The sequence below is a fragment of the Ptychodera flava genome, chromosome 2 (genome assembly GCF_041260155.1).
Source record: "Ptychodera flava strain L36383 chromosome 2, AS_Pfla_20210202, whole genome shotgun sequence".
NCBI classification, from domain to species: domain Eukaryota; kingdom Metazoa; phylum Hemichordata; class Enteropneusta; family Ptychoderidae; genus Ptychodera; species Ptychodera flava.
This window is the reverse complement of record NC_091929.1, coordinates 42,567,516-42,588,744: the sequence shown is the minus strand read 5'-3', so window position 1 is coordinate 42,588,744 and position 21,229 is coordinate 42,567,516. Positions and strand designations below refer to the sequence as shown.

The 21,229-nt window shown below is 36.4% G+C and overlaps 2 protein-coding genes across 2 annotated transcripts; both read left to right on the top strand.

Moving 5' to 3' along the window:
• The first annotated feature begins 1,231 nt into the window (after positions 1–1,231).
• On the top strand, positions 1,232–10,540 carry LOC139121367 (uncharacterized). The gene is made up of 7 exons (XM_070686194.1): positions 1,232–1,370; positions 2,113–2,366; positions 3,253–3,309; positions 3,758–3,910; positions 6,676–6,804; positions 8,449–8,569; positions 9,252–10,540. Exons 2-7 carry the CDS (start codon positions 2,172–2,174, stop codon positions 9,335–9,337), a joined length of 741 nt encoding a protein of 246 aa, XP_070542295.1. The 5' UTR covers positions 1,232–1,370; positions 2,113–2,171; the 3' UTR covers positions 9,338–10,540.
• A 1,136-nt stretch (positions 10,541–11,676) lies between these two features.
• On the top strand, positions 11,677–21,022 carry LOC139121342 (uncharacterized). The gene is made up of 8 exons (XM_070686162.1): positions 11,677–11,812; positions 13,988–14,241; positions 15,125–15,181; positions 15,601–15,774; positions 16,677–16,805; positions 17,672–17,731; positions 18,915–19,035; positions 19,739–21,022. Exons 2-8 carry the CDS (start codon positions 14,047–14,049, stop codon positions 19,822–19,824), a joined length of 822 nt encoding a protein of 273 aa, XP_070542263.1. The 5' UTR covers positions 11,677–11,812; positions 13,988–14,046; the 3' UTR covers positions 19,825–21,022.
• The last annotated feature ends 207 nt before the right edge of the window (positions 21,023–21,229 follow it).

The following is a 21,229-nucleotide window of genomic DNA, read 5'->3' as shown; positions in this document are numbered from 1 at the left end:
CTTTCGTGCCACATTTAACCAGCCCTCCCCATCCCCCACAACCCTTTCCGGAGACCAACGCAGTGGATCCTACAAAACTCGTTCATGCGGCTCTGACCGCACAGCTGCCAACAGGTCATCAGCAGTCACCTGCACACGGCTTCACCCCTTATTGCATAAGGTATACCCTTCGTCGAGCATATATCTAACAGTAAACATATACGTTATCACCATACAGAAACCCTGAAATGGTGGCAGGGGGTTTTAAAAAGTAAATATAAAGTTATGAGAGAGGTTTCTGTGCTCAATTTCGATTCAGAAAAAATTCTGAAATGGTGATAGGGGGTTTAAAAAGTAAATATACAGTTATAAGTATGGTTCTGCGGTACAACACCCACCTAAAACTTATTTTTCTATTTTAAGGCTTAAAACGGATGAATTGCGTGGGGACTTTCACAAAAAAACAAGACTAACAATGTGTTGTTATCTTAAATCCTGTTGGGGGCTTTAAGAATGCAAAAAATAAGATAATGGAATTTCTTGAAATGGTCTTGAGTAGAATAAAACTGAAAAAGCATTGGATGAGGGGTAAACTGCGCTCAACCCCCTACCCTACATACTACTACCACTAATCACTGTAAAACGCAATGCAGTGCACATGCTAAAATTGTAGTTCGGCAGTATTATTTCAGAAATTCACAGAATTTCAACTAACCGCCATTCACTATTTGACTTAGAGATGGTTACATGATGTTTTTTTGAAAAAAATATAGTGAAATATTGTTTTGTTTTTTCCTGTGTTTGACATGAAAATGATATGATGTCAAGGTCAAACAACGTCCAATAACACCCGAAGTTATTGTACCCCGTCAATGCAATTTGACTCCGCGCTCATTATACCGAAACTCACGATGAAACTCCATCGGTTACAGACGCAGGTGTATAATGATATAGGGACGTAGACTAGATTAAAACACACGCATGGTAAACGCAATTTTGTGTTTAGGAGAGGGAGTTTAGCTGTATTTCGATGTTGCGTTTACAGTGCGCACTATGTTTTAATTGTCCACGGCCCCTAAAATTATTCACAAAAGACCGGGTTTATGTCCGAGTACATCGTACGTTTCGGTATTTATCCTCGACGCTAGGCCTCTACCTCCGCTGCTAAGATGTACTCTGACATCAATTATGGTATTTTGTGAATAACCTTATTATTAACCGTATAACGCAGTCTGTCAATATTTATCCAATGATTAATAATTAACTGCAAAATAAGATAACAATTTATAGTCAGCGAGTTGTTGTTTCAGCGAATCAACCAACCTTAATCCCGATCAAAGTCAGTGTTTGTGTGTTGACTGAGGAAGTTTGGGTTATTTGAGATGTACTAGGTAAGTTCACATTTCACTGACGAGGTAACTTGGTTGAACCGAGTACTCTGAACACAGTTTCAGCGTGGACCACGTCACAGACATGGCGCAGTAATGTAAGTTTAGTTATTTTCAACCTCCATAGCTCTAACAAGCAGCATGGAACAACAGGTGCTCTATATATGGAGATAGATTTGTTTACCCGTACACTCACAACAGTCAATAAGGGTGTTAAATAAAGTTTTCATTGCATTGTATATGCTATTATAGAGAATTTGATAATGCAGGCTCTTAATGTGTAAAAGTACCGTGAGAAGATTGTCGCAGTATATGTCCAAATGGGTTCCTGATCTCATTGATATGTGGACTCTGAACGCCGGTCAAACAGCTTGATTCTCATTTTAGGCGAATCCCATTTGTTATCAATTGGCTGACCTAAGCAAATTGATTGATAGCTTTAGACTTAGTTGTCAGCGTAGTGTTGAGTACTAGAGATATTTAAATCAGATATTTCACAAAATATTCTTTCAGCAACCAGTCTATGTGCGGTATTCCTGCAGCAATGATATGACATATATTTATATCTTTAGTCAGAACATCGTGTACCGTCTTTATGATTATGGAAAGATTAATTTCAAAAGTATCCTGAAACGTTTAGAATCAAACTTAATTAATAATGTAATTCGGACGTCATCACAAATTGCTTAGCGAGGCAATAGTTATTCCTCATATTTTGCCTTATATTATTATTTTCACTCAACAGACAAACATTTCTTTGGCAGAGAAAACCCTACTTCAAGAAAAAAGTAAGAGACTGACACAATGGATAAAGTCACCATTTATGATAATCTGCCTAAAGACAGGAATGCGAATCACCATGTTATAGCCTCTACATTGGTTAAGATGGGCTACACCCAACTCCTGTTAGGTTGTGCTTTAGTCTATGCAGGCGCTGTGACAATACATAATGAATGTCACTTTGCATACCTTCGTATACCAATGTATGGTGGAGTGTTGGTAAGTATTAGACCGTCAGATCTTGGCACTCTAAGCTTGTGCGATGAGAGTGGCATGGATGGTGACTTAGTTAGCAATAGAGTCATTAAAAGAGCCAGTAATGCTAACTTTTGATGACATTTTTCATTATTTTTATTTTATATGTCTATTGCAAGTTCTTACTCTTCTTCCAAAACAATGTTAAAACACTTATTGCTTAACTTGTCAACATAGCGTATTATGACTAAAATGCACTGTTATTGTTTATATTTGAATTCTAGTCCGGACCAGAATTCAATTGTCGACAACGGAAACGCAGCTTACACTTGTACAGGCTGAGTTGACAAGCTGAATACTATATGTATCAAAACGGTTTGAGGATACAACAAGGAGTTATGGTTGACTTTAAAAACAAAAACAGGGGAAAATTTATCAAAAGTTCGATTCATTTGCCCCTTTGAAAATGTGGTTATATGGTTTGAGGATTTCGGTGCTGAAAAGTATGAATACAGATATCGTACGGAGTGAAATACTAGAAAGGACGGCCAGTGCTCGTGGAAGTTATTTTGGCAGTAGAAGTAAAAATGAAAAGAAATGCCCAAGAAAGCTTGGGGATATCAAAACACTTGTCATACTTCTAGTGAATTCAATGCCAGAGAAGAAAGGATAAATAACATCGCCCTCAAACGGATTTACATCGAAGAGACGAAAGAGCAAGTTTATGTGACTTAAATTCTACCAGGATTTCGTCCCATCAGAAGGATACTTGTTCTTCTGTTATGAACTACAACTTCTTCCTCCCAGACATTTACACAGTTTCGTATGTATATCCCTAAAATGCCACATTTGTAGAAATGAAAAGGAAATCATCGTTTGTCTGACCAGCTCTCCATATAACATTTTCCAGGCGATACTAACAGGGTTGTTGACTCTAATGCCGACCCAGAGAAGGACTACTGACGTGGTAAGAATGACTTTATCTTCCAAGTTTATAAAGAATATCGTGTTTCGTTAAAGCTTTGGTTAACTTTAGTCGCCTTTGATAAAGATATGTCGCCTTGAGAAAATATACTTATTAAGTGTCAGAATGTTCATATATTCTAATAATGTACTGCTCATACAATTTCAACAGCATTATCAAAATACATATATTTCAATACTCCTGCATTTAGTGTTCATGTGCTAATATGCGGATGTTGTTTTGAGCGGATTACTAAACATATCCTCAAATTTTAAGCAGCAAAAAATTACTTCTAATTCTTATACATTTTACATGCACTGCTTGTGCTGACTTTGATACCTCATGATGTCTGTGAATCTTTTACAGCATTTTTATGTCATTCAAACATTCAATACTCAGTTTGTGTCAATCAAAATGAAATTACCATGATGTGCATTGTTTTCCTTGACAGATTGCTGCCACGATGATCGTTTCATTTATTTCTGCAATATTCTGTGCAGTAGTGTTGGTCACTGTCATGGCGGTAGCACTGGGTTCTGAGGAATATTGGGCACAAGTCTTAAACAGTTGTGACGGCAGGGATCATACGTACAAGAGCTGCATTGTATGTTACACCATCTTTTGTCTTTATTCATGTACAACTCTCACTAAAACCTGTAAAGAAGATTACATAGAATAACAATCTACAAAGTTTTAATCATTGTTCAGTTTTTGTAATCACTTGATGATTTGTTATAGCATTGCAATGGTTGATATAGCGTACAAACAATCCACTATGATTGGGTCACTGTTGGGTACATTGGAAAATTCGCCCACTGATAACTTATGAAATTGTCACTTTTTGACAAGTGTGTCTCATAGAGATTAAAAATGTAGAAAAAGTGGTATCAATTAAGGCATCAGCAATTTAATGAATAGGATTATGATTTAATTATTATTATTATTATTATTATTATTATTATTATTATTATTATTATTATTATACTTTATTGTCCTAAAAAGGATAATCACCTTACAGCTCAGAGGATAAAAATAACGACCTGACAGACATAAAAAACAAAAACAAAACAAAACACAGACTAAGTCAGAAAACACACGAAAAAAAAATACACTTCAGAGATTGAGTCTCTTAATGGCTGTTGGAACAAAGCTCTTTCTGTACCTTAATTTGTTACACTTCAAGCAGCGAAATCTCCTTCCTGAAGGCAATAATTCAAAAGAGGAATACAAAGGATGGTTTACGTCAGCAGTGATTGATCGTGCTTTGCGCAGTATTGCACTATCCGTGAGCACTGAAAGGGACGGAGTGGGTCTACCAATTATCTTAGCAGCAGTTTGCGAGATTTTTAACAACTTATTGCGATTTACGGTAGAGAGCAACGAAAAGTAGCAGACATTGCAGTAAGTCAGAAGTGGTTCAATAATACTCCGATATAGTAAGAGTAACAGATGTGAATCCACATCAAAGGAACGCAGCCTTCTAAGCACGTGCAACCTCTGCTGACATTTCTTTTGAAGGGCTGTTGTATGATGACTAAATGAAAGTTTACTGTCGAGAATTACGCCAAGGTACTTGAAAAAGGTCACTTGTTCAACAGGTTCTCCATCAATACAAATTGGGTCATTTTGGTCAGGAACCTGACGAAAGTCGATTGTAAGCTCTTTCGTCTTTGATACATTTAGCTCTAGGAATTTCGAGCTACACTAATCAGAAAAATATTTAACCGAATTTATGTAATCAATTTTCGAGTTTAAGTCACTAAGGAGAGCAAGTACAGCTGCATCATCTGAAAATTTGAAAAATGGGCTAATTGGAGAACTACTTTGGCAATCATTTGTATACAAAATAAACAAGAACGGACTTAAAACACATCCTTGTGGGGCACCAGTGTTTGTAGAAATCATCGTGGATTTGGACTGTCCAACCCTTACACACTGTGGTCTGTCAGTTAGGAAATTATAAACCCAATGAATGATTGAAGATGGAACATTGAACTTCATTAATTTATCTATCATAATATGTCGCTGAATAGTGTTAAAAGCAGAACTGAAATCAATGAATAAAATATTGGCATAGTTACCAGCTTTATCAAGATGTTCTAACAATGATTGGAGAAGGCAAGCGACCTCTTTTATGTTGATATGCAAACTGATTTGGGTCCAGTTTTGATTGCACGTGGGGAGGAGAGTTGACAGGATCAACCTTTCAAAACATTTAATAATGAGAGATGTGAGAGCTACTGGTCTATAGTGATTTAATTCAGAAGGTGATGAAATTTTGGGAACGGGTACGATTGTCGACGTTTTCCAATTTTAGGGATAGTGCCAGTGTCAATGGAACGCTGAAATAAATTTTGAAACACAGGACCAAGATCATCAGCCCAAGCCCTCAGCACCCGACCAGTAACACCGTCTGGGCCTGGGGCTTTGCGCGGTTTCGTACCTTTCAGCTGGCGCCGTACATCACAAGCAGTAATGACTATGTCATTTTGAAGTGGAAGTGGACAGGAGGTCAGCCTTCTGTTACATTCTGCAGAAAAGTCTTTTTTGTCAAACCTGGTGTAAAACATATTAAGATCTGAAGCCAATGATTGTTGATCAGATAAAGATGATGTTGATTGTACGACGCTTTGACCGGACATCCTTTTCAAATACTGAAAAGCTTTCCTTGAATTCATGTTACTAAACTCACTTTCAACTTTCTTCCTGAATTTATGTTTTGCTTCCTTGATTTCTGCACGTAGTAATCTATTTGCCCTTAGAATTTGTTGACTATCTCTTGATCGGAATGCTGATTGCTTCTGTTTAAGTAAGAATTTGATATTTGAAGTAACCCATGGTTTTGAATTGGGATAGACTAAAACAGACTTTGTAGACACTATGGAATCTGTACAAAATTGATATAATCAGTGACACAGATGCATGATCATTCAGATCTCCTGACTCTGGTGTGAAAACATTCCAGTTAGTACTGGCAAAGCAGCCCTGCAGCTGTGCGATGGAGTCTTCCGACCAATGACGAACCTGGATTTTATTTGGTTTCATTCTTTTGAAATAGGGCAGCTAGTGTGTGCCTTGAAAACATCTTAAACTGTCCTTTTCTCTAATGTGAACCATACCAATGCTCATATACATTCTGTTGATTAAATTCTATCTGGAAATATAACTCTGTAAAGTTAAAACATTACTAAGAGTAATAAAGGATAGATATTAGGAGTTCCTTGCGGTCAATCCATGCCAATATGCACATATCAAGCTATGGCTTGTAATTCATGCCCCATTATGATTTGCAGTTACATGTACCTTAATCCTTGTTTACACCTTTCAGTGTCCTGCATGTTGATATTAGCCTTATCTCTTTCTTTCCAGCAAAAACGACAGATTATTGATACTTTCATTCTACTGATGGCTGTATGTGAAGCCATCGTTGCCCTAATGAATGGAATTCTGTGCAGCAGACTTCTCTGTCGCAGTAGCAGCAAGAAGAATTGTACCCAGGTTAGTGAAGTTATAGGAACTTAAATTTTTATTTTCAGAGTTTCATACGACATATTTTCTCGAACGTTAGAGATCATGCACCATGTTGAAAATAGGAATTAAATGTAACAGTTTCTCAAGTATGTTGCACAGCTAATCAGCTCAAGGGCGTGGTGTGCCAAGGTCGTAGTATAAGATGAGTTGTTTCTTTCGCACTAAATGTTTTTTGCATTGAGCATATAGAATTTAGAAAATCAACGTACTTTTGTTATCGCACAGACTTTGTCTTTAAGTTTGTCGTATTTATGTTTTCTCTTCTTTTTGCTCCGACAGTTTGGACATTTACTTCATGCCTGTGCATACAAGCTTTGAAAGTTGCATGCCCTAGATCATGATTGTTCCTAAATGCACGGAAATTTCTCCAAATACACAATCTTTACAAACTGTATTTTCCTGCTTAAAATTTTCAGTTTCGACGATGAAAGGCACGCATTTGATATTAAGCGAATAATGAAGCAAGGCTTTCAAGAATAGCGTCATGTATAGCATAGCCATAGTCAATGAACAACATACACATTCACGACTTGAAATTAACTTTTTTCCCTGGTAGTCCACTTTGTCTACAATTTTCTGAAGTTGGTAGCCCAGTGACAATGGCTGGTAGCCAATGCATATTTTAGTTTAGGGATTTTTTTCATTAACCAGACAAGAAAAGCTATTTTTCAAATTCTTCCCATGAAGTGAATTTGCAGTCATTTGATGTGAATACTTGCAAAGGAAACTGGTATAATTGGCAACAGGGATACCCAAACGTTTGGTGACCTATTAGCATTGTATTGATAACCCCTTTCATTCTCAGAATTTGTAAGCAAATTTGATAGTCGTCATGGCAACGACCACGACCACTTCAGCACGACTGTAGCAGACCTAAAAACAGACCATGGGCTTTCTGTAGTAGGGAAGGGGCATAGTTTCAAGTCTTTGTGATTGATACATTTTTATCACAATTCATTGTCATCATTTTCTGTGCCGGTCACGGAAGTTCCAGATATCGAAACTTTATAGCAAAGTTTCACCCCACTGCCATCTTTGTAATTAGCATAACAAAGTGATAGCGTGGCCTTTCTGTGTCAAGCTGGGTTTGACTGCATTTAGCCTGTCCAAAAGAGATGGTCCGGACATGGCATGCCAAGTATTAACTGCATTTAATGTTCAAGACTTCTACATGCTTCTTTATGCGAATATTAATATTTTACATTGTATGGTCATGAAACTAATATCATATTTTCATTTATTCCTACTTCGCCTTTGCTCGAAGCCAGTAGCCTGATACAACAATTAGAGTATTTTTTGCAAATCATTGTCCCACATTAAAAACTTCTTAATTAGACTAGTTCAGTATTCTGTATCATTTCCTGTCATCGTTCTGTTTTTACGCATCTTTAACATTCTACATATTTGCTATCAAGGAAGCATTCGAGAGTTTATTCAAATTTAAAAATGGCGTTATACATGACACTTTCCATAATTCATACTGTAAGTAAATATACCATGCCTTAGACTTTTAAAAGAATGATTTCGTCCACATTTCAATATCATGTAAATTAAACCGATCTCTTTGCACGAAAATTATAATTTGTGTCATTTTTGATTACTTCCCTCTAGATGAAGGCTTATCTTGGTCCTCAAGGTGGTTCTGTAGATCTCTCACCAAGTTCATTCATGTCGATGCCACTTAGAGAAGGCAACAACATGTTTATAATGATTCCAGTCAACTCAGCAAAAGGTAACCAACCAGAACTTATAATATTGGTACGCGCAATCTTGACCTACGCGTCAGTACTGAAAAGACATTCGTGGGTGTGTATTGAAAAGTAGGATTTTGTCCCACAAATCCCTGTGGTTATGTTCATCAGATGTGCTATTGTAAACATAACACTACTGCGTTTATTTTGAAATCTGGCATGTTTGAACTTACCAGTCAGATTAAACAATAAAGTTCTTAACTAACCTTAGGTTAGTGGTTTCCAGCACTCTTAATATTTGCTAATTACCTAACATTTATCGATATTTGAAATTCAAAATCGCCGCCATCACTTTTTTACTCACATGGGGCAAATTAAAGGTTCTGCATTTTCGAAAAGGTAAGAGAGAATTTTTTTGTGCTTAGAGTTTAAAATCAACCCCACGAGTGGTTAATCAGAAAACAATTGTAAAAAATATGAGAGTACGAATATCTGTCAACATTCTGCCAGGAAAGAAAAACAACATAATTTTAATACCAGGGCTTCCTGTTAAAATTTCAGCTTTTTGACTGTAACGCCAAGTTATTGGTAGGAAATATTCATTAAGTGACAGGCCTGATACCTTCTTAAGTGAATCATATCTCTCGGGATGCAGTATTGGCAGTATTGGCATTACCATTCAACAAGCAAATTTTTTTTTAAATTTTTATGATTTCTTTACAGTGGATGGCAAAGATTCCAAGGACATCGAGAGTCAGAGAGAAGATATTGATACGGCTATCTTAGAATCATCAGCATTACTGATATGATATAATACAGCGACTAAACATTCGAACCAACGAACTGAAAAATGCATCATGAAACCCTAGAGTGCTACATAACAATGGCTAAGACAAGCAGATGTAAGGAGAACGTCTTTGCCTCTCACGTTTAAGAACTGTTTTTAAACTCAAAGTCAATCATTGTAACAAATTTTATGAAAGGGTGTATACCATTAGTGTCGCAGTTATTCTTACAATAATACCTACACTTTATAACCAAACCCATATATAAGATGAAATTCTTTACAAAGCAAGGTGGTCTTCACCTATTCGATCAGTGGGCTTCAAATAAGATGCATTTATCATGTTCCTTTTAATAAATATCATTAAAAATTTGTGATGACGGTTTCACTCCTGACCTGTGTCACTCTTCCTCACAATGCTGTATTTAGTTTTCAGTTTAAGCTTTGAGGTATCATGCCAAACCAATGGAGATATCCTACAACAGCCTAATTGAGCCACATCTCTCGTAACGCGATAGAACGTACACGAAAGGTATGCAAGGTTGTTGCACGAATTCCCAAATTGCACAAGATTGGTCAAACGTCATTGGTCATACGTCACAATTTTTCTGAAATCAATGAAAGAATCATCAAAACAGGAGAAACTTTTGGTAGATTCACGACAGGTATACCATGTGATTTTGATCAGTGCATATTATAGTACAGTGGCGTCCAGCTTAGCGCGGGAATAATATCCAAACAGTGCTTTACCTTTACTTTCAAGCTGCAATCAGCGACTTTTCTTTGCCTACCTGACTCACTAAAATTGATTTTTGACAATTTCGTAGATCTCTTACTTGCTGCACACACTGCAGTGTGGCATCGCCAAGAATTCTAGGTATTTTTACCTTGGAATAGGTGTGTAAAGCGTACAGTTTTGCAACTTACTCGTAAAAGACTTTAAAATAAGAAATAAAAATGTCATTGACATATTCATTTGTATTAAATTTTACTCCGGTGAATGTATCATGACGCATTCAAAGTGTATTCAGTAAAAAACTTTGTAATTCTCTAGTATCAATTGCATCTCAAATTTGGTGACATTTCCGGTCATCAAGAAAAAGCATTTATGACTATGTTGTGTACCTATTGCGTCAAAAATTGCACAAGTAGATGTCGTGCAAATAGTATAAGAAGCAATTTTAGTAGTAACTTTTTATTTTAATAAAGTATGATTTGTTGAAGCAATACGATAGCAATTTCATTTGGTTTTTTTCCGATGTCATATTCATAAACATCCTTGTTGCCAGTCTTGATACCTTGATATCACTCCAGGCACTGACAGCCATTTTTAATTCTAGTGACTACTTCTGTGTGCTTTGAAACAGATTATGAGGCAAATGTCACTTTTAATTTGGCACCATAATTGCCATTTGATGCCCCTTTCCGGTCAGTAACTTTAGTGACACACTTGAATAGCTGAGTATTGTGCATTCAAGGAAAGTTGACTTTCCACGCAGCACCAACAAAATAACAAAACATTTTTCCATATTTTTCCGCAGTGGGTGGTATTGCATTGTAGAAGCATATCTTATTCTATGTTCGAATGCCGAGTGCCGAAGTAACTGAACATTAAAAATAAATATAAAATTATGAGTATGGGATCTGCGGTACAATCCTCACCTAAACCTTATTTTTCTATTTTAAGGTCTAAAATGGATGAACTGAGTGGGGAGTTTCAAAAAAGGAAAAACAAGATTACCAATGTGTTGTTATCTAAAATCTAGTTTAGGGCTTTAGTAATGGAAAATATGAGGAAATGAAATTTGTGAAAATGGTCTTGAGTAGAATAAAACAGATAAATATTAGTATGGGGGATAAAGTGCGCTACCACAACTAACGGACAGTACTTGATGACGCAGTGCAGTTAAAAATTTTAGTTGGGATTTTGACTGAACGCTATTCACTGCCTGACTAAGAGATGGTTACATGATTTTTTGAAAACAAATTAGTGAAATATTGTTTTGTTTTTCCTGTGTTTAACATGAAAATGATATGAGGTCAAAGGTCAAACAGCGTCCAATAACACCTGAAGTTATTGCACTCTCCGTCAATGTAATATGACTCCTCATTCCCTATACAGAAATTTACGACACAACTCCATCGGTTACAGACGCAGGTGTATAAGATTATTCACAAAAGATAGGGTTTATGTCAGAGTTCATCGTACGCATCGGTATTGAGCTCGACGCTACACCTCTAGTATAATACCTCCGCTGCACGATGTACTCTGACCTAAACCCCGATATTTTGTGAATAAGTTTATTATTAACCTTATTACTCAGCCTGTTAACATTTCTTTATTTTGGCACTTATCCAATGATTAATAAGTAACAGCAAAATAAGATAACTATTTATAGTCAGCGAGTTGTTGTTTCAACGAATCAACCAACCTTAATCCCGATCAAAGTCAGAGTTTGTGTGTTTACTGAGGAAGTTTGGGTTATTTGAGATATACTAGGTAAGTTCACATTTCACTGACGAGGTAACTTGGTTGAACTGAGTACTCTGAACACAGTTTCAGCGTGGACCACGTCACAGACATGGCGCAGTAATGTAAGTTTAGTTATTTTCAACCTCCATAGCTCTAACAAGCGGCATGAAACAACAGGTGCTCTATATATGGAGATAGATTTGTTTACCCGTATACTTGCAACAGTCAATAAGGGTGTTAAATAATGTTTTCATTGCATTGTATAGTAATATATGCTATTATAGAGAATTTGATAATGCAGGCTCTTTAATGTATAAAAGTACCGTGAGAAGATTGTCGCAGTATATGTCCAAATGGGTTCCTGATCTCATTGATATGAATTAAGTAGACCCTGAACCCCGGTCAAACAGCTTGATTCTCATTTTAGGCGAATCCCATTTGTTATCAATTGGCTGACCGAAGCAAAATTGATTGATAGCTTTAGACTTAGTTTTCAGCGGAATGTTGAGTACTAGAGATATTTAAATCAGATATTTTACAAAATATTCTTTCAGCAACCACTCTATATGCGGTATTCCTGCAGCAATGACTAACATGTATTTATATCTTTAGTCAGAACATCGTGTACCGTTTTTATGATTATGGAAAGATTAATTTCAAAAGTATCCTGAAACGTTTAGAATCAAACTTAATTAATAATGTAATTCGGACGTCATCACAAATTGCCTAAGTGAGGCAAAAGTTATTCCTCAATTTGATGTCAGCTGGTTGATTGGTCAAATCGTCAGTTCCACCAAAAGTTTGATATAAAAGAAGGATGGCTGCATGGCTGCCTTTATGGGAAAAGCCGTGCTATCGAATATGTCTCGAAGGGTCTTAGGGAACCGTCATTATTTACGGCCTGGGGGTCGGAGAAATGTGAGGGGGTACTCAAAACTTGAAAATTACAAGGGGGCTCAAAATTTGGAGAGAAAGGGTGGTTACTCAATTTTTAGTGCAAATAAATTAAAACCTCTCTCAGATTGCACCATTTCACACATCAGTTTCTCAAAATTGTCGATGCAAGAGAGGGGTGTCCCCCTGGGGTACGTGTTTTTGCAGTTTTACTTAGTAAAGTTACAACTTGAAAATACCTCTCATATACCACCAGAATGCTCCATTGCACGAATCAATTTCTCAATTTTTTCACAAAAGAGAGAGTACAACCTCCGGCACTTTCTCCCTCAGCCTCCCTGTGTTCTCCCTGCTGTACTTTCAAATTCTGCTTTGTCAGATATCTTAGTGAAAACCTTCTCATGACACCCATTCAAATTAATAATATTATATGGCAGGATACTGGTTATAGCATGATCTTTTGTATCAACATTTTATTGTGACTTTGAATTTCATTTTGTTGGTTTCGTCTTCAACCGTCATGAGATAACGCATGATAATTTAGCAGGGTATACCAGGATATGAAAGGTCTTTACTATAATTGCTGTATTTTTGTAAATTTTACAAATACTTGTGTTGATATTTAATTGTTCTACGTGGGGGGAGGAGTAACCAAACCTTCTGCGTTAGAGAGGGGGGTACTCAAATTCATCAGGGTTTGCAGGGGGAGGGTCACTCAAAATTTCAGATTTTCTGATAAAATTCCCCCCCAAACGTAGATAATGACGGTTCCCTTATGACTTCCGATTTAACGACGAATACCGTAATGCTGTTTCTCATGGCTGTCCCATTCATAGAAGAAATAAGTTTACCTTTCCTGAATGTTAAAATGCAACTTCGAGCAGACTTTAATGCCTAAATTCAGGTTTTAATAGAGGGGTAGTTCTCAATCCCCGGTTCTCGCATAAGTGTGACTGGGTACCGTACGTTGTGAGTTCGAACCCTGTTAAAACCACCATATTGTGAAGTCCAATTTTTTTCTAGTTGGCCATTGTCCTTTTAGATAAAGCTAGTAATGACTTGCCCAATCAATTCAGGCTTTAAAACTTACGGAATGCTCTTCACCAGTAATGAATCTGTGAGAGAATTCGAAGGCCAGCATTATCTTTTATTTCACTTCTTTTGTGAAAAAGCAAAGATACAAACTAATATGTACATGTCAAAGCTGCTTTTGATTGAAAAAGTTCTCATTTTTATATCGTCTGTAAGAACTTTAAACGTGTCTCAGGGTGTCATATTTTGCCTTATATTATTATTTTCACTCAACAGACAAACATTTCTTTGGCAGAGAAAACTTTACTTCAAGAAAAAAGTAAGAGACTGACATAATGGATAAAGTGACCATCTATGATAATCTGCCTAGAGACAGGAATGCGAATTACCCTGTTGTAGCGTCTACCTTGGTTAAGATGGGCTACACCCAACTCCTGTTAGGTTGTGTTTTAGTCTATGCAGGCGCTGTGACAATAGATAATGAATGTCACTTTGCATACCTTCGTATACCAATGTATGGTGGAGTGTTGGTAAGTATTAGACCGTCAGATCTTGGCACTCTAAGCTTGTGCGATGAGAGTGGCATGGATGGTGACTTAGTTAGCAGTAGAGTCATTTAAAGGACCAATAATGCTAACGTTTGATGACATTTGTCATTATTTTTATGTTATATGTCTATTGCAAGTTCTTATTCTTTTTCCAAAACAATGTTAAAACACTTATTGCTTACCTTGTCAACATGGCGTATTATGACTAAAATGCACTGTTATTGTTTATATTTGAATTTAGTCCGGACCAGAATTCAATTGTTAACAATAGAAACGTAGTTTACACTTGTACAGGCTGAGTGACAAGCTGAATACTATATGTATCAAAATGGTTTGAGGAGTGCAACAAGAAGTTACGGTTGACTTAAAAACCAAAAACAGGGTAAAAATTATCAAAAGTTAGATTCATTTGCTCCTTTAAAAATGCGGTTATATGGTTTGAGGGTTTCGGTGCTGAAAAGTATGAATACAGATATCGTACGGAGTGAAATACTAGAAAGAACGGCCAGTGCTCGTGAAAGTTATTTTGGCAGTAGAAGTAAAAATGAAAAGAAATGCTTAAGAAAGCTTGAGGATATCAAAAAACGTGTTATACTTCTAGTGAATTCAACGCTAGGGAAAAAGGAGAAATAATCTCGCCCTCAAACGGATTTACACCGAAGAGACGAAAGAGCAAGTTTATGTGACTTAAATTCTACCAGGATTTCGTCCCATCAGAAGGATACTTGTTCTTTTGTTATGAACTACAACTTCTTCCTCCCAGACATTTACACAGTTTCGTATGTATACCCTGAAATGCCACATATTGTCGAATGAAAAGAAAATCATCGTTTGTCTGACCAGCTCTTCATATAACATTTTCCAGGCGATACTAACAGGGTTGTTGACTCTAATACCGACCCAGAGAAGGACTACTGACGTGGTAAGAATGACTTTATCTTCCAAGTTTAAAAAGAATATCATGTTTCGTTAAAGCTTTGGTTAACTTTAGTCGCCTTTGATAAAGATATGTCGCCTTGAGAAAATATACTTATTAAGTGTCAGAATGTTCATATATTCCGATACTGCACTACTCATACAATTTCAACAGCATTATCAAAATACAAATATTTCAATACTCCTGGAATTAGTGTCAATGTCCTAATATACGGATGTTATTTTGACCGGATTACTGAACACATCCTCAAATTTTAAGCAGCAAAAAATTACTTCTAATTCTTATACATTTTACATGTACCGCTTGTACTGACTTTGATACCTCATGATATCTGTGAATCTTTCACGGCATATTTTTGTCAATCAAAATGAAATCACCATGTTGTGATTTGTTTTCCTTGACAGACTGCTGCCACGATGATCGTTTCATTTATATCTGCAACATTCTGTGCAGTAGTGTTAGTCACTGTCATGGCGGTAGCATTGGGTTCTGAGGAATATTGGGCACATGTCTTCAACCGTTGTGACAGCAGGTATCATACGTACAAGATTTGCAAACAGCAACTCTATAACACTATAGTATGTGACACAATCTTTTGTCTTTATTCATGTACAACTCCCACTAAAACCTGTAAAGAAGATTACATAGAATAACAATTTAAGTTTTAATATTTGTTCAGTTTTTTCTTCTTTCTTGATGATTTGTCATAGAATTGCGATGGTTGACATAGAATACAAACAATTCTATATGATTGGGTTCACTGGAAAATTCGCCAATTACTTTTAGTGCACAGGTGCTCTAGTTTGGTAATCCTAAGTCTATTACAGATTAAATTAAAATGGTATCACTTAACGAATCGGCAATGTCATGAACAGTGGCAGCTTCTGTGTGTCTTCAAAATATCTTTTACTGATTGCATAATTATCTTGCACACTTCTTCTTTAATGTGAACCATACCAATGTCCTTGTATATTCTCTTGATCAAAGGTATTCTGTTACCTTTTTAACAGCCAATCAAAGATTTTATGCTTGTGGCCGCTTTTAAAATGGGCGCCCCTACACGACCAGCCATGGCATACTTAGTAGCGTTGTCTGCATGAACTTTCACGTATAAAATATAGAGGGCCGACAGCTACAGATGTTACTGAGTAGTACGCTAAGTCCCGCCCCACATATGGAATACCATATATTGCATATTCCACATATTACCATATATGGAATATGCAAATTTACGGTGACCGTGCACCTTTACATTATATCTGGAAATATGACTGAGCACAGTTTAAAAATCCAGTTAGTGAAATAAGGGATCAGTATTAGGAGTGAATTATTGTAAAAGTAAGTCAAAATGCACAGATCAAAGCCCATGTTTGTAATTCATGCTTCAAAGGGAATTGCAGTTATGTTTAGTGTCGTCGTTGTTGGCACTTTTCATTTACCGACAAGTGGATGGATATTAGTCATCTTTCGTTCTTTCCAGCACAAACGACAGACTATTGATACCTTCATTCTGTTGATGGCTGTATGTGAAGCTATCGTTGCCTTCATAAATGGAATTCTGTGCCGCAGGGTTCTCTATCGCCATAGTTGCAAGAAATATTGCACCAAGGTTAGTAATGTTATAACTTTTTAATTTTTCAGTTTCATTTCAGGTATTTCCTCGAACGTTAGAGATCATACATCATGTTGAAAATAGGAATTAAATGTATTAGTTTCTCAAGTATGTTGCACAGATAATCAGCTCAAGGGAGTGGTGTGCCGAGGTCGTAGTATAAGATGGGTTGTTTCTTTGGCACCAAATGATTATTTACATTGAAAATCAAGTAGCTTTGTAATGGCACAGACTTTGTGTTAAACTTTGTCATATTTATGTTTTCTCTTCTTCTCTATGCTCCTACACTTTTTGAGATTTACTTTATGCCTGTGTATGCAAGTTATGTTGCATGCCGTAAATCATGATCATTATTAAACGCACTATTGAAAACACATGAATTTATTTTGACATTTCACATTATATAGCCCTTAATTAATATAATACCATGAATATACAATATAATGATGCGTAGTGATGGGTAAATGAAAGTTTCACCAACTGTGTTTAAGTTACCACAAAGACGCAAAGAAATGTTTAAGAGATCAAAGTATTTCTCGGACCAGTTTCTCAAAATTTCGTAAAAGTAACAGTTGTACAGGCCAGCCAACCATTGAGAGCCTGGAGATGATTTTCTCGGCCAGTTTCACCAAATCTTGAATATAACACATTACTGATACATTACATATTGTACGTGAAAGTTTCGGCTCTTTTTGCTAATCTTTTTTGAATTAATCTTTTTTATACGCAAGATTATTTTGTCACTCTGACCTTCGAACTCATTTGAATCTTAAACAATTCTCATGTTACATTGTCCCATCAGGTACTGTAATATTGTGAGCCTTTTATAACTCTCTACCGTCATCTTTGTGCATAATCCTCAGGTTCAAAGTTGTTTGAAGAGATATTTCAGCAATGCAGAATCATACTATGAGCCTGCGCAGGTATGGTCTATATGCTTATTTATGCTAATATTAATAGTCGCGTCAGCGGCTTACTGACTACGCATGCGCTTATTTATAATATGCGACTAACCGGAAGTGTACCCTACCTTCATGTGCGCCGCCATCATGTTTTTTTGAGTACTCGTAGATAAACAAACACAAAACGTGCAAATTATTATTTTATAACATGCCATTTATAAAATATATCTTTTGTTAGCCAGTTAGTGCTATTATCCACCTTGTCGCTGATACAAAATATCGTTAATATAACGCATAAAAAGTAGAAAATGGGAGAAAACTGTCGTGCATATGAACGGGGGGCTTACGCAAAGAATGCTGGGATTGAATTTTAGAAAAGCGCCCCCTACGTCAATAACTAGATTCAAAGAATGCCAGTTTTTAGACGGAACGCTCAAGTTTTCAGCTTGCAAGTGGAAGGTGGGCAGTGCGGTTACCATTGCAATGGTAACGATGGCATAATACGTCCCTTGTTTAACACAATATGCTGTTATCATGGTAAAAATTGCCAATTTTTGTCCAACATTTTTAAACATTACAGAAAATCTATTCCTGCACTGCTGCAGGGTTTGACGTCGTGTACGTCAGTGTACGTACGTGAACTGTTTTCATCAGATGGAAAGTGGGCATAGTTGTCATATAAACGTATATGAAGTAACAATTAATTACATTTTATCATGAATCAATACAAATAACATTGCCATTATTTTAACCCCTGGTGCGACACCAAGGGCTGAGCCCTATATAATATTATTTATATCGTATGGTCACCAATTTAATATCATATTTTCTCTTATTCCTTGTTCGCCTGTGCTTGAATTCAGTAGCCTGATACAACAAGCAGAGTAATTTTTGCAAATCATTGTCTCACATTTAAAACTTCATAAGTAGACAAGTTCAGTATTCTGTATCATTTCATGTCATCATGTTTTACGCATCTTTAACATTCTACATATTTGCTATCAATGAAGCATTCGAGAGGTTGTTCAATTTTAAACATGGCGTTATACATGGCGCTTTCCATGATTCATACTGTAAGTAAATATACCATACCTTAGACTTTTGAAAGATTGATTTCGTCCACATTTCCATATCATGTAAATTAAATCAATCTCTTTGCATGAAAATTATAATTATAGCGTCATTTTTGATGATTTCCCTCCAGATGAATGTTTATTTTGGCCCCCAACATGGTTCGGTAGATCTCTCACAAGGTCGATTCATGCCGATGCCAGTCGGAGAAGGCAACAGCATGTTTATAATGATACCAGCCAACTCAGCCAAAGGTAACTAACCATAACTTATATTATTGGCAGGCGAAATATAGACCTTGGAGTCAATATTGAAAGCCCATTCGTGATTTTTTTCGCAAAGTAATCCGTGTAGGTATGTTCATCAGATGTGCTATTGTTCAACATTTCACTACTGCTTTTATTTTGAAATCTGGCATGTTTGAACCTACCAGTCGAATTGAACAATTAAGTTCTTAACTATTTTAGGTTAGTTGTTTTCAGTACCCTCCATATTTGCTAGAGGAACAAATTGCCTTAGTATATTTGAAATTCAAAATCGCCACCATCACTTTTTTATACATATGGGGTAAGTTAAAGGTTCTCAATTTCCGAAAAACTAAGAGAGAATCTTTTTACACTCCCTGAGGTTAAAATTAACCCCTCAAGTGGTTGGTCAGAAATAGTTATAATCTGTCAACATTCTGCCAGAAAAGAACATACATTTAATTCCAGGGCTTCCTGTTATTATTTTAGCTGTCGGACAGTAACCACCGAGTTAACTGGCAATCAAACCATTACTTTTATCTTACCTTTTACTGGGCCAAACAATCCATATTTTGGTAGGAAAATTCATTGAGTGATTGACCTGATACCTTCAAGTTGATATTTGAATCATATCTGTCAAGATGCATAATGGTCTTGACATTGCTATTCAACAGGCAAATGGTGCTTTTAAATCTTTATGATTTCTTTACAGTGGATGGCAAAGATTCCAAGGACATCAACAGCCAGAGGGAAGATATTGATACGGTTATCTCAGAATCGTCACCATTACTTAAATGAAATAACTAAATGACAAAATAAACAAATAATTGACGAATGCATCATGAAACCCTAGAGTGCGACATAACAATGGCAAAGACAGGCAGATGTAAGGAGAACGTCTTTGCCCCTCACGTTTAAGAACTTTTTAAAACTCAAAGTCAATCAATGAAACAAATTTTATGAAAGGGTGTACACCATTAGTGTCGCAGTTATCCTTACAATAATACCTACACTCTATAACCAAAACCATATAAGATGAATTGTTTTACAAAGCATGGTAGTGCTTAAACCTATTCGATCAGTTGGGCTTCGAATAAGATGCATTTATCACGTTTCTTTTATAAATATAATCAAAAATTTATGGCGAGGGTATCACTCCTGACCTTTGTCACTCTTTCTCACTATGCTGTCTTTGAGGTGTCATGCCGAACGTTGGAGAGGTCCTACAACAGCCTAATTGCGTCACATCTTACGTCACGTGATTGAAGGTGTATGAAAGGCCGGGAAGGTTGTTGCACGAATTCCAAATTGCACAAGATTGGTCAAACGTCACAGGTCATACGTCACGATTTTTCTGAAATCAATGAAAGAATAATCAAAACAGGGGAAACGTTAGATTTTATTTCAGGTCTACCGTGTGATTTTTGTTTGATCAGTGAGTATTATGGTACAGTGGCGTCCAGAATAACGCGGGAATAATATCCAAACAGTGCTGTACTCTCAAGCATTGTGGCAGAGAAAACAATGTTCCGAATGTTTTGAGAAAAACACTTGACGACAAATTTTGCTGCAGTCAGCGACTTTTCTTTGCCTACTCGACTCACTAAAATTGATATTTGACAATTTCCTAGATCTCTTACTTGCTGCATAGACTGCGGTATGGCATCGCGCTGCACACACTGCATCACCTTGAATTCTAGGTAGTTGAACCTTGGAATGGGTGTGTAACGTGTGCAATTTTGCAACTTTCCCGCAAAAGATTTTCAAATAAGATTTAAAAATTTCATTGACATATTCATTTGTATTAAATATAATTATGGTGAATGACGCATGCAAAATGTATTCAGTAAAAACTATGTGATTCTCTAGTATCAATTGCATTTCAAAGTTTTTGATTTGTCCGGTCATCAAGATGACTACGTTGTGTACCTGAAATGGATTCAAAATGTATTCTACAATAAAGATCTCTGGATATTATGTCAAAAAAACCCCAAAATATTCTTCCATATTTTCTGCAGTGTGTGATATTGTCATGGTAGAAGCATATTTTATTGTACGTTCGAATGCCGCGTGTTGAATATTAATGTATGTTGACGTCATATTTCCTTTTCCACGTAAAGATATCTCTGCAGATGCAGCGAGGTAGGAAGCCTCCCAGGCAGGTGTAAAGCAAACGTGTTCATTGTTGAGTGTCATTCATATG